The sequence below is a fragment of the Sceloporus undulatus genome, chromosome 1 (assembly GCF_019175285.1).
Source record: "Sceloporus undulatus isolate JIND9_A2432 ecotype Alabama chromosome 1, SceUnd_v1.1, whole genome shotgun sequence".
Lineage (NCBI taxonomy): Eukaryota > Metazoa > Chordata > Lepidosauria > Squamata > Phrynosomatidae > Sceloporus > Sceloporus undulatus.
The window spans coordinates 257,679,780-257,692,212 of record NC_056522.1 but is presented as its reverse complement, the minus strand read 5'-3'; the positions used below and the strand labels follow the sequence as shown (position 1 = coordinate 257,692,212).

At 42.9% G+C, this 12,433-nt stretch overlaps 1 protein-coding gene across 2 annotated transcripts; it reads left to right on the top strand.

Annotated features, from left to right (window-relative positions):
- Nucleotides 1-356: 356 nt before the first annotated feature.
- Nucleotides 357-12,038, top strand: VPS37C (VPS37C subunit of ESCRT-I). 2 transcript variants are annotated; one of them, XM_042439242.1, is made up of 6 exons: nucleotides 357-512; nucleotides 3,723-3,797; nucleotides 4,902-4,997; nucleotides 5,097-5,268; nucleotides 6,317-6,399; nucleotides 8,628-12,038. In XM_042439242.1, exons 3-6 carry the CDS (start codon nucleotides 4,905-4,907, stop codon nucleotides 9,369-9,371), a joined length of 1,092 nt encoding a protein of 363 aa, XP_042295176.1. In that variant the 5' UTR covers nucleotides 357-512; nucleotides 3,723-3,797; nucleotides 4,902-4,904; the 3' UTR covers nucleotides 9,372-12,038. The 2 variants fall into 2 exon arrangements, with proteins under 2 accessions (XP_042295176.1, XP_042295170.1); XM_042439236.1 differs by having other exon boundaries at nucleotides 360-512; nucleotides 4,884-4,997.
- Nucleotides 12,039-12,433: the final 395 nt, after the last annotated feature.

Genomic DNA, 12,433 nt, shown 5'->3' with positions numbered 1-12,433 from the left:
AGTTCTTTCTACGCACCTAAAGCTTATTATTATTATTATTATTATTATTATTATTATTATTATTATTATTATTATTATTATTATTAGCGTGGTCTCCAACTGCTGTATTTCTTCTTGGAGGCTACACACCCGAGGAGGAGGCCTCAAGTCTTCCTATGGCAGAGCACAGCAGAGCGCAGCCATAAACGCGCACGAGAGGCCATTCCACTCCAGGCGAAGAGGACCCCTCCCTTTTCCCTGAGTGAAGAATGGAATCTCCCGCGGGAAGGCAGAGCTCCGCCCACTCCCCTTGGTCCTGTGCGGCCGGCTCACAAAATGGCGGAACGAACATCCCATTCACGGGAGGCGAGGGGGGGGGCAAGAGTAGAACCACAACTTCCATGAACTCCTCTGCTTAGTCTCTCGCTAGGCGGGTACGACTTCCGGCGTCCAACCGGAAGCCGGAAGTAATAGACACTGATTGGGGGTAAGGAGTTCCCCCTTCGGCGCCTCTCCAGTCTCCTCTCACACAGGTAAGTGGCGCTGATTAGGGCCCTTTTAACCCTTTCTCGCGCGATCTCGCGAGAAAAGGCAAACCGCCTCTAGTCTGGCCGCTTTCTGGGAGAGGGGCCTTCGCTGTAGGAAAGGGATGGGCAGAGAGTGGGACCTAAATGGGCTCCAGAGGTGATCCCCCCCAGCCCTTTTGGAGGCTACGTCGTCTCCCCCTTCCTCTTGGGGGGCTGCATCCATACTGCAGAAATAATCCACTCTGATACCACTTTAACTGCCCTGGCTCAGTGCTAGGGAATTCTGGGAACTGTAGTCTGTTGTGGCACCAGAGCGCTCTGACAGAAGGCTAAATGTCTCACAAAACTACATTTCCCAGGATTCCCTAGCATTGAGCCAGGGCAGTTAAAGAGGTGTCAAAGTGGATGCAGCGCTGAACTGCCCTGGCTCAGTGCTAGGGAATCCTGGGAACTGTAGTCTGTTGTGGCACCAGAGCGCTCTGACAGAGAAGGCTACAGGTCTCACACAAAACTAGAGTCGCCAAAATTCTCTAGCATTAAGTCATGGCAGTTAAAACAGTCTCAAACTGGACTATTTCTGCTGTGTGGACGCAGCACTGAGCCACCCTGGCAGTCCAAGCGGTGCCTGGTGGCCAGGAGTGTCCTCATGGCCCCAAGGGAGGGCAAGCAAGGCACCTCAGAAATGTAGGGCCTTCCAGAAAAAGGGAGGACATGACCGCATAAAGGCTAAAAGCACTCCTAGGACTGTAAATGCCTGCTTCTTAGCCAGGCTCAAAGTGGAGGGCATTTGGGGGTTCCTCCTGGAGAGGAGGCCGACACGTAGGCTATAGTTCTTGTAACCCGCCTTGAGCCCCATTGTGGAAGAAAGGTGGGATATAAATCTGTGAAGTAAATGTCCTGGAAGGAGGAGGGTGCCTGGTCGCCCAGCCCAGCCCAGATTATGTCTGCAGCATGGATTCAGCCTTGAAAGCTGCTTCAGTTGCTGATGCAATACTTTACAGTCTCATTCCCACTATGGAAAAAATCACATTACCAATCAGATTATATGACCATCGTCCAAAGAGATTCTCCTGTCTCCGGTGGGGCTTTATTACCTCTGGGGCCACGGGTGTGCCTTCAGGTCACCTGTTGACTTAATGGCAAAATCCCATGAATTTCATATGGTTTTCTTAGGCAAGGAATTCTCAAAGGTGGTTCTGGCAGTTCCTTTCTCTGAAATAGAGCCCACAGCACCTGGTATTCTTTGGCGGTCTCCCATCCAAATACAAACCAGTCCTGACCCAGCTTCAAAAGTCAGACAGGGTCTGGAGCCTTTGGGGGTATTTAGGCTATAACTACATTACAGTGGTGTAGGTTTTGAAATACAGTAGCCGACTATCAGACAGTCTGCCTTTATGGACCCTACCTTTCCCATCCAAATACTAACCAGGGCTGACCCTGCTTAGTTTCCAAGATCAGGTGAGATCTAGTACTTTTGGGTTATTTAGGCTAGAGCTAGCTCACAGTGGTGTAGCTTTTCAAAGACAGTAACCAATTCTATCCGACAATCTGCCCTTGTGGACCCTACCTTTCCCATCCAATTACTAGCTAGGGCTGAGCCTGCTTAGCTTCTAAGATTAGAGGAGGTATTTAGGGTATTCAGGCTCCTCTGGGGCTACATTTTTTGTTGTGCCTTTGAGCCATTTCTAACTTTAGGTGACCCTATCACAGGGTTTTCTGGGGCTGGAAATGTGACAACCACCCAAGGTTACCCAGTGGGCTTCTGTGGCTGAGTGGGGAATCAAACTCTGATCTCCAATGTTGTAGTCCCATGCTCAAACCTCACAGGCAACATACTGGTACTAGGGCAACATACTGGTACTGAAATCAGGTTTCTGGGACAGATCTCTGTTTTATATTAAAGATGAGTGAGGTTAGGGGAGAAACTTCCCTGTTTACTTAGGTTAATCAGATTGAATGACTGTATGCTACATTTTTGTTTCCTGGCTGCCACTGGGGTGGAAAGAAGGGATACAGTTTGCTGTGTGATAATCATAATGCTGAACTGCACACTTAGTTGTCTCAGCTGCTCCAAATTTACTTCCCCTGTACCTTAATTGCAGACTTTCCTTTCATAAGTGTGCACTTGTTGCTTATGTACCTGAGCTTTCTCAAAAACCTTAGTCTAAATCCTATTGTTATTCCTGACTAGGGTAGACCCATTCATTTAAAGGTCAACTTTATTTGAGTTCCACCAATTTAATGGGTCTGTTCTAATTGAGGCAAATGGTAGGAGTCAGACTATCATCCCAAGGTACATACAGCTAGTATTCCGGTGCCTGAAAAGTAGAGTGGCTAATATTTTCTACCACTGGAGGCTGACAACTTGTTATTCTTTTCTTCCCATTATCACACCATTATCACACCATGAAATATATTCCCATAACTGTGACAGCATCATGGTCTTCATACTAATAGTTGTATATATAGGTATGAGATTCATGTTTTTAGTGTAGATTTTTATGGGATATTTTTACCACTTTCACAGCCCCTGTAAAAGAGTTGTGCAAAGTATAATTGCCATTACTGTAATTTAACTCCCTCTTTCCCTTGTCTTTGCTTTATGAACTAGCAAATGTGAATAAATTATACAACATATCATTATATATACAATTAGAACCAAAAATCCCCTGTATAGATGCAATAACATAGCCAACATACACATGAAATGTTAGGAAACAATATGCAGTGGAATTTTACCTAGCTCCTGTTGACTACGTAGCACACTTTCCTGTTGTTTTCTAGAGTGCATCAAGAGACTTGCTAAATATGAATGTATCCTGCTTGTTCATCGTTATCATGGAGCTTACATACAGAAAGCAATTTCCTATGTTACACAAAGGAATTGTGGCCTTGATACAAAAAGTATGCTTAATAGGGAACTGCAGCCCTCCTAAGCTGCACAGCTTCCTGGCAAGCACACCTGTATGGATTATAAATCTGTTGTTTTGTTTTTTAAATCCAGATATGTATTCAGAACATTTTCCAAGTCTCGACTCAGAACATCTTAGGTGCATACTTAAAAATATAAAGTGTGAAGTGGCCTTAAGCTAGGACTGCTCAAGCAATGACAGTTTTGGAACTTATACTTGAAGTGTCCCCACAGTTGAAGGATTTTAATTCCGTTTCGAATATGCACTGGTGAAAAACACATGCTTGACTTAATTTCTGTTGCAGATATGGATGTAGAATCACCAGAACCAAGTCTATGAGATGTGTCATTTGAACCAGAGATAGAAGAACCAGGAGCAGGTAGTATGTGGTTAAAATATTGGCCAACTGTCTCATGGTTATGTGTAGTACAGGTTGAGTCTCCCTTATCCGGAATTCCAAAATACTCCAAAATCCCAAATTGTCCACATGGTTAGCTGAGATAGTAACACCTTTGCTTTCTGATGGTTCAGTATACACAAATTTGCTTTCATGCACAACATTATTAAAAATATTATGTATAAAATTACCTTCAGCCTATGTGTATAAGATATATACAAAACATAAATGAATTTCTTGTTTAGACTTCAGTCCCATCTCTAAGATATCTCATGTATATGCAAATATTTTTTAAAACTCCAGAAGACATCTGGTCCCAGGCATTTTGGTTAATGGAGACTCATCCTGTACTGTGTATGAATTCAAGTTTCTAAGAGGCTGAGACTTTGTCAGACAGACTATTTGGAAAAGTAAATGGATCAAATCTATATGTAGTACAGCGGGCCCTCCCCTTATGTGGAGGATCCATTCCAGATCCCCCTCGTAAGGGGAAATCCGCATATGCTCGCGCCCCATTGGAAACAATGGGACATGTGTTCAGGGCAGCGCGGTGCCATGGGCGTGAGTGCCGTTACGTCATTGCAGTGCAGCTTCCATGTAAGCTGGAAGCCTCATATAGTGTGCCTGCGTATGGCACAGGTGCACTGTAGAAGGAGATCCATGGGTAGAGTTCTGTTTTGTTTGTGTTTTGTTTTCTTTTAAATGATAACTGCAGGTAGGCCTCAGTACATTTGTGGATGTGGGCTCCAGGAGTGCAGGGATAAACTGGATGATGGTGAAAATGTGGTCTGTGGACCATGCTATTGGATGGGTGCAATGGTCTGAATCATTGATTTTCCAGTGGGGAAGGAAGGAGTGAATGTTATCATGTTGCTTCTCTCTATCCATTGCTTTTCACTTTCTGATGGATATATGAACAGAGCTTATATAAATGGAAGGACTATTCTACTGCCCAGTTCACTTGTGCCTGGATTGTAATCTTTATGACAAATACATGATAAGATCAGAATACTCAGAAGGTAGTATGAGACCTGTTAATCAGTCATTTCCTCTTTCTCATCTCAAAAGTATTAATGAATTCTGCAGAAAATGGAGTCCTTCAGAGACAAGACAGTAGATGAACTGAAGGAACTGGAAGAGAATTCAGAGGAGATTGAGCGGCTGGCACTGGATTCTAATGAGGTATCCATTAAAATACATCAAAACTGTTAGACTGAAGAAAAAAGGGTTGCACTTAAAAGGAATGCCTTAAGCTCCCTAACAGTGGATTGTCTTTCTTAGATCCAGGATCTACAGCTGGAAAGGGAAATGGCTTTGGCCACAAATCGTAGCCTTGCAGAACAGAACCTCACGTTCCAGGAACCCTTAGAGACAGGACGTGCGAACCTCTCAGATAAATACAGGGAGCTGCAAACACTGGTTGAACGATACCACGAGCAGAAGGCAAAATTAGGTAAATATTCATATCAGCCTTCCCTAACTCAGATGTGAGATGGGGTGAAGGACAGCCAAAAGCCTTTGTCTAATCAGGATAATCTCTGATTATTCCTCCTCATTGTTGTGTGGGTGTACAGTTAAAAGATGACATATTCTGATCTGGAGATGGTTCACGTTTATTGTCACCTCTCACCTTCATCAAGTGCATCTGAATGGTGGTCAAGGAGAGAGAGGGACTCATATTTTGATTTTTGTACAAGAGACTTTTGGTAGCGAGTACGGATATTATGTGTCATTGGCATTTGTATAGCAGAGATTCTCAAACTTTGGTTCTCTACGTATTTTGGACTTCGACTTTCAAAGCCCCAGCTACCATAGCCAATGTCCAGGAATGTTAGAATTGAAGTCCAAGATAACTGGAGGATCAAGGTTTGAGAATTGCTGCTGTAGAGCAGGGGTTGGAGCCAACCTCTCACTTCAGACCCTCATAGGCTGCACTCCACTAGAGCAAACCCAAATGCCTCTATCACATCATTTTGAGAGGGACTATAGGGGTGAATAGTTGTTTTGGAGAGTAGTACTGGGTTCCTTGGGGGATGGGATGGGCGTATTTTTTAGTGTTTCCATGTTTGGGGGGAGCTCTCTGCATGACTGGGGTCAACAGTTACCCCAAAATTGCTGATTTTTTTTTTAAAAAAAATGAGGCTTGGGGGACTGAGGAGGCTTCAGGATCCACAAAAATGTGATCTGGTGATTGCATATGTTGCATGGGATGCACTATGCCCACCACTGTTGTAGAGCTACCAAAAGCTCAGTGAAGATGTAGTGCTTGTATCTGGGGAAACAGAATAATCCTTTCTTCTTTGGAAATGTCTTTTGCCCCTTGCTTATGGTAAGAAGTTCCATGGTGGGGAAACAGTTATCATAGAAGCTGGCAGCCATCATATGTATGTGTATGCTGGCACAGAGCTGGTTGCTGGTGTCACTACTGAGCTGGAGATGAAAATAAATGCTTGTTTGTTGTGACCTTTTAAAACATGCTTTTATTAATTCTTTCCCCCTAGAGAAATACTCAAAAGCAATGCAGCCTGGCACCCTGCTAAATCTTCTTCAGGTAGAAGGGCAGAAAATTGAAGAGGAATCTGAGGTCAGCCTATGATATAAATGCAAGAGGAAATGAAATTTGTTTTTAAATTGTTAATGCTCAAAATTTATTTGAAAAGATTAACTTTTCACTGTGCTTTCTTTCCTTTTGGCCAAATGTTAGAGACCTGGAATATCATTCAAGACTTTGGCGGGATATAGACCGCCCAAGAGGGTGGTCTGCCACCGCCCTAGTTTGCTGCGTGAGGGAGCTGCAGCGGAAAAACTGCGCGGCTCCCTTGAGCTGCAAAAAGAACCCGCAAAAAGCGAGTTCTTTTTGTGGCGCCATTGTGACGCTACAAGGCGCCAATGTCACACTTGCAGCGTCATAAAGGCGCTGAGACATGCGGACACTAGGTGTCCGTCACGTCAAAAAGGCAGCGCCTGTATGTACAGGGTGCCGCCATTTTGATGCCCTTGTCACATGTGGGGGCGAGGGGCGTCTGAAAGCGCCACCCCTCGCATGTGACGATGGCACCCCATAGGACCCGTCTATTGAGCGCCTTTGTATTCTTCAGTTACCACACCATAAAAGTCCAGGCGGTATGGGAATAATCTCTGTTGCCTTTCAGTTATATTGTTCAAATGCATTACTGAAGTGGACCTCTTTTGTTTGCAAGAATATGTGTGGCCAATTGGCATTGTTGTTGGCTTAAATGAGCAGGCAACACACCCAAAAAGTGGCATCAACTGCAGAAGATGGCTCAAATGCTGTAAAAGAAGTCAACCTTACACTCTTATTTGGCAGAACACTGCTGCTTCCAAGTTCAGTGGACTAGACATAAAACTATATCTTAGGGCCACACCTAGAGTGGCACTATAGGGGGATCCTGGTATCTATGGGGGATTCATTCCAGACTGCCTCGCAGATACCAAAATCTGTGGAACCTCAAGTCCTATTGTCCTCAATGATAGCACGTGCTGCTGCTAGAGACAGTGGGGGGTTGTCCCTAATGGTGGCGTAGCCACATGCACACACCACCACTGGAGACAATGGGGTTTGCCATCCTCAGATGCTTAAAGCCAAGGATGGCAAGTCCATGGACACTGAGGTCCCACTGCATATCATACTGAGGGCATGTAAAAGTTTGCCTATGAGTTTTCTAGAACATGTATTCTAAAATGGACAATTGTTTGAGAAGCTCCAGGCTTTCATCCGGCCTATTCTCTGTTGATGATGGGAGGAAAAAGCTGTGTAGTAACTAGTCTCCCAGTTGGCACAATACAGGATATTTACTATTTCCCTTTTTCTTTTGGCCTCTCATTGGTAGGCTCTGTGGAGAGACAGACTTCTTGTTTTATTTGGGGAAGAAATTGCTAATTCTCAATTGATTGCAATTAGATTTCAGGAAGAAGATTTCAGATTCCCCCCCGTCTTCACTACTCTCAAAAAGCTTCCCCACCCTCAGATTTTATATTCTACCACTTTATTCAGTGAGCTTCATTGCATATATGGCCTTTCATTGTCTCAATTTTTGTAACATTACAAAAGACTGGAGAAATATACATGTTTTTAAGTATCTTCCTTGCTCTGGTTGAGATGATATCACCTGAACAAGGAGAGAATTGTTTAGAGTAGCTGCTTGAACATAATCAGAGTGCAGAACAACAACTAAAAGAACAATTTCCAGAGACTGTGTGAAATATATTTTACCAAAGTACAGTGGACCCTTCCCTTATGCAGGGAATCCATTCTGGACCCCCTGCATAAGGCAAAAAACCCGTATGAAAACAATGGGGCTTGTGCATGTGGTGTGGTGTGGCACATGCGCCATGGGCGCATACGCCATTCTTTTTATTACAGTGCAGCTTCAGCGTAAGATGAAAGATATGTATGGCACACTGCTTATGGTGCAGGCACACTGTATGTGTAGTTTCATTAGATGAATCCTTTCTCTTAGCAACCTTAAGGTAGGTTCTAGATCAGTGTGGTTGACTCTACATTTTTCCTTCTCTGGCCAAGAACAAACATTTCAATCTTTGTATGGAAGGTTGAGTGTTCCTTTACCCAAAATGCTTGGAACCAGAAGAGTTTTGTTTTGTTTTTTTATTCTGGAATACCTGTATTTGCATATACATAATAAGATATAATGAGGCTGAGGATCTATCATACTGAGTATCATACTGAGCATTTATAAGGTAATTTGAATAGCCTCTTTCTTAGGAAGTTGTAAGAAAGTCTAAGTATATTGCAAAGCAAGAGTACTGCATTAGTTATCTTTTATCTTCCAGGCAATGTCTGAAAGGTTCCTGGAGGGTGAAGTGCCTCTGGAGACATTTCTTGAGCAGTTTTCCTCCATGAGGAAGTTGTCCCATCTGCGGCGGGTGAAGGTGGAGAAGCTTCAGGAAATGCTGAGGAAATCTCAGTCTTCACAAGAGCCACCCAACAGCACTGCATTCAACCATCAACATCCTGCCAGCATACCTGCTGGACCTGTAATTCAGCAGCCACAGACTAGTTCATCTGGGGGACCACCCTTTCCTTTACCTTATAGTCTATCCCCTTGCATGGCTACTGGCCCTTCAGCTCATGGAGCTCTCCAGCCAGCTCCTTTTGCTGTAACACCCGTTATGGCAGGATATGCCGCTTCTCAACCAAATCCCCAACCTCCATTTCCTTATAAACCATTCTCAGGTCCTGGATACCCTCCTGTGTCCGCTGGGGCTTCAGTGCCCCAGTCTCAGGCAAGTGACCCTTCTTCATCCCCTGGGTATTCTTGGTCTCCGTCCAGAACACCCCCTAGTAGACCAGGATACCCACAATTCCCTCCTAGGGCTTCATCTACAGGGCCAGGTTTTCCTCAGCCTCCGTATTTTCCACCAGGCGGAAAGTCACAGTGCCCATATCCTACTCAGTCTGCAGTGCCTAATTTTCCTGTTCCTTCTCAGCCTCCCTATCCCACAGGCCCAAGCCCATCCTTTGGGTATCCAGCACCACCTCTGCCCCCTCGAGGCCCTTCTTGGTCAGGATACTAGTCAGAATTCCCAGACTATTCATTCATATAGTGGCCTAAGAAACTGATTCTTGCTAGCTAATGAAGTCAAAGATGAAAACTTGGAAGCATTGTCCTGAGAGACCTATTTGTGTAGGCATTGTATTGGTGGGAAATGGCCATTGGTTGTCTGTGGAACCTAATAAGTCATTCCCTCTTCTGCACCATCACCCCTCAAATTAGTTTTTACTGTAAAATACATTTTTTGGTGGCACAGAATGGATCCACATGCCTTCTGGGGCATGGGGGACAATTTTGCCACTTTTAGGTTGGCATATCAGCTCCAGGAGAAGCTTTAAAAAAAAAACCCAGTTAATTTCCTCAAAAGTCTTGGAAGGCTGAAAACCTGCCAAAATTGTTCCCCAGCCTCCCCCCCCCCAGGGGATATGTGGGGGATGTTTGGCAAAAAAAGTTTCAAAAAAATTCCGCAGACCTAAAAATGGCTCCGGGTGGATATACAGCTATGGGTTGTACTTTCACCATCCCTGCTTTATACTGATAGAATGTATGGTTTAATGCTATCACTGTTGAGAAAGAATGCCGCTGTTGGAGGGTTCAGTTCATAAGCATAAGTAGGCACTGAATGTTGGCAATTGTTAATGGCCATTTGTGTTGACAAAGGAGTCAACTCAAGCCATAATTTTAAATGCAAATAAAGGCCCAGACTCTTAGCTCATGTGTAAAAGGCATTGTTCCAATTAAGCTGCTTGAGGCATATTTATTGACTGCAGCTTGGATCTGGTGCTGTGTGTTTGTGTGCACACAACTCTGTGTGTGTGTATGTGTGTAGTTTTCTACTTTAATATGTTAGAATAGATATATAGATAGATATATAAAGAACTCTATACACTTACGTGCACCGATTGATGGCAAGGAGAAATCAGTAAATATTCCTGATATAAAACACATGTTTTCCAGGAATGTGTTGATAAATGATTTCTTTTGTCACTTGAAAAATATGAGGAAGTAAATTGAGGGCACTGTCTTTCCCTTGACATACTTCAGAGGTGGTGTGTCAGCTAACGCAAAAGCGAAACAGTCCCCCCACTCTACTCACAACTCCAGTCAGGTGTCTGTCCATCCTCACCTTCTATCAAATGGATGGGGGACCTTTTGTGGCCTGAGGACCATCTTGTCTCATGCTAGCAGTGAGCAGGACAGTTATTCAAAATGCCATGCTGTGTCTGATTCCGTACTCATTTGTTCAGTTCTTTTCCCCTCCATTTTTCTCTGTCCCATTCTCCCTCCCCCCACCTCCAGCTCAGTCCTTAGGCTTAAATAAGGCTCTCATTGACACCAATGGAATCTTGAAAATAAGTTTAGTTGCTGCATAGGGAGGGAGGCAGCCCCTGCACATGAAGACAGCCCACACTTCCCAGCTCCCTCTCCCATAGGATTGTGATCTTTTTTTTAAAAAAAATGGTGACAATGTAGTCATTTTTTAAAAAAAAAAAATCCTAATGGCAGAAGGGGAGGCCTGTTGAGCTGGAGGTTCATAATCATAGTCCCAGCTGTAGGACATAATCACAGGCCCCTACTTGATTATATCAGTTAGCTATCTTGCTTGTTACTTCTCCTGTCTGTTGTGTGTTCACCATTTCAAGCCTACTAGGGCTTACTTTTTCTATCCATTCTGCTCTGACAGACACATACAGATGATGCACAATGAATTTATCAGGTATATAGAAGGTTATGGAATTTTTTCAGAGATGAGATAACAAGGCTCAAACACTATGCATTTTTATACTTGGGAATAACAGTCCACATGCTAATGTCTCAATTGGCAAACACGGTATACACCATTGAAGCTTGCAGGCATCTGTGGGTTGCCAACATATCCAGATCCTTTTCAATAATGGCCTTAGGACTTCAATAATGAGGGCCTCTGCCTCCTCTCTTGTTCATTATCCATTTTTTTCAGTTGACAAGCAGAAACATTGGCTACCGGTTGTGAAAACCTAATAGAAATCAGAACGGCTTTGCTAAGCACTTTATCCTCATTGTTTGTCTATAATTTATTTATTTTGAACATTGACTACTAATAGTCTTGAACAGGCTGAATGCTTTTGGAATTTGATGCAGACAAATCCATATCTGATCAATTATGGTAATAACATTTGATGAACTGCACATAGATTTAAGATTATTACTTTTGGAAATGAAGTTGTAGCTGGTTGATTTGTTATTGATTCTTTCTTTTCCTTTTTTTTTTTTTGCTTGCTAAACATTTTCCCTTTTGACTTCTAGTTTGTGTTAATAAGGCTTTTTACATGACATAGTCATATCTCACTTCTCTTTTCTATACCCAGCTTAAAAGATCCATTTGTGAATCTGTCCTCCCCATGGAGCAATAACCGTTATCATCCAGTACGATGTTTCATCTGTCTTAAGCACTGTAATTTCCATCATCCATTTGCCTTTCCTTAGTGTCATCAATTACTGATCATAGTACAGTACCTCATTATTGACTTTGATTCATTTCATTCTACTCTTACACAATTAAAAGTCAATACCCTGCCTATAGTGATTTAGCTCCTAATTTTCCAACTTGATCCAATGTAATATTAAATCATCTCCTTCTTGTATTAGAAACTGAGGCCTGAAGAAAGGCCAAAATGATGGAGATGTATTTGGCCCTTGTTTTTTTTTTTTTTAAAAAAAACAAAAACCGGTTTTAAAGGATTTCAGAAATTGTTTGCTGTGGATAGTGCTTTGATTCTGGCCCTGATCTAGTAGACACTAGTAACTTCATGGTGATATATTAGATCTTTCTCTTTTTTATTTCATTTTTGCATGTTACATCATTGTGTCATGTGTAGAAGTCTGCAGATATACTTGGGTATATTTTGCATGTACTACAGATGCACAAAGCAATGTGAGTGAGGCAATGCAAACAAAAATAAAATGTAACCAACTGCAACAAGTCTTTTTATTCTAGACATACCTTGCAAAATAATAATTTTATCCATTCAGAAGTTGTTGGTCTGGTTAGCTTTGCTCCTAAAAGCCACTGCTATTTTAAAATTTTAATTACATTTTTTAAAA

Excerpts from the sequence above, each read along its gene's own strand:
- VPS37C (XM_042439242.1), top strand. The coding sequence starts at position 4,905 with ATGGAGTCCTTCAGAGACAAGACAGTAGATGAACTGAAGGAACTGGAA. Across the intron at positions 5,269-6,316 it reads CGAGCAGAAGGCAAAATTAG|AGAAATACTCAAAAGCAATG; the intron begins GTAAATATTCAT and ends CTTTCCCCCTAG. Across the intron at positions 6,400-8,627 it reads AAATTGAAGAGGAATCTGAG|GCAATGTCTGAAAGGTTCCT; the intron begins GTCAGCCTATGA and ends TTTATCTTCCAG.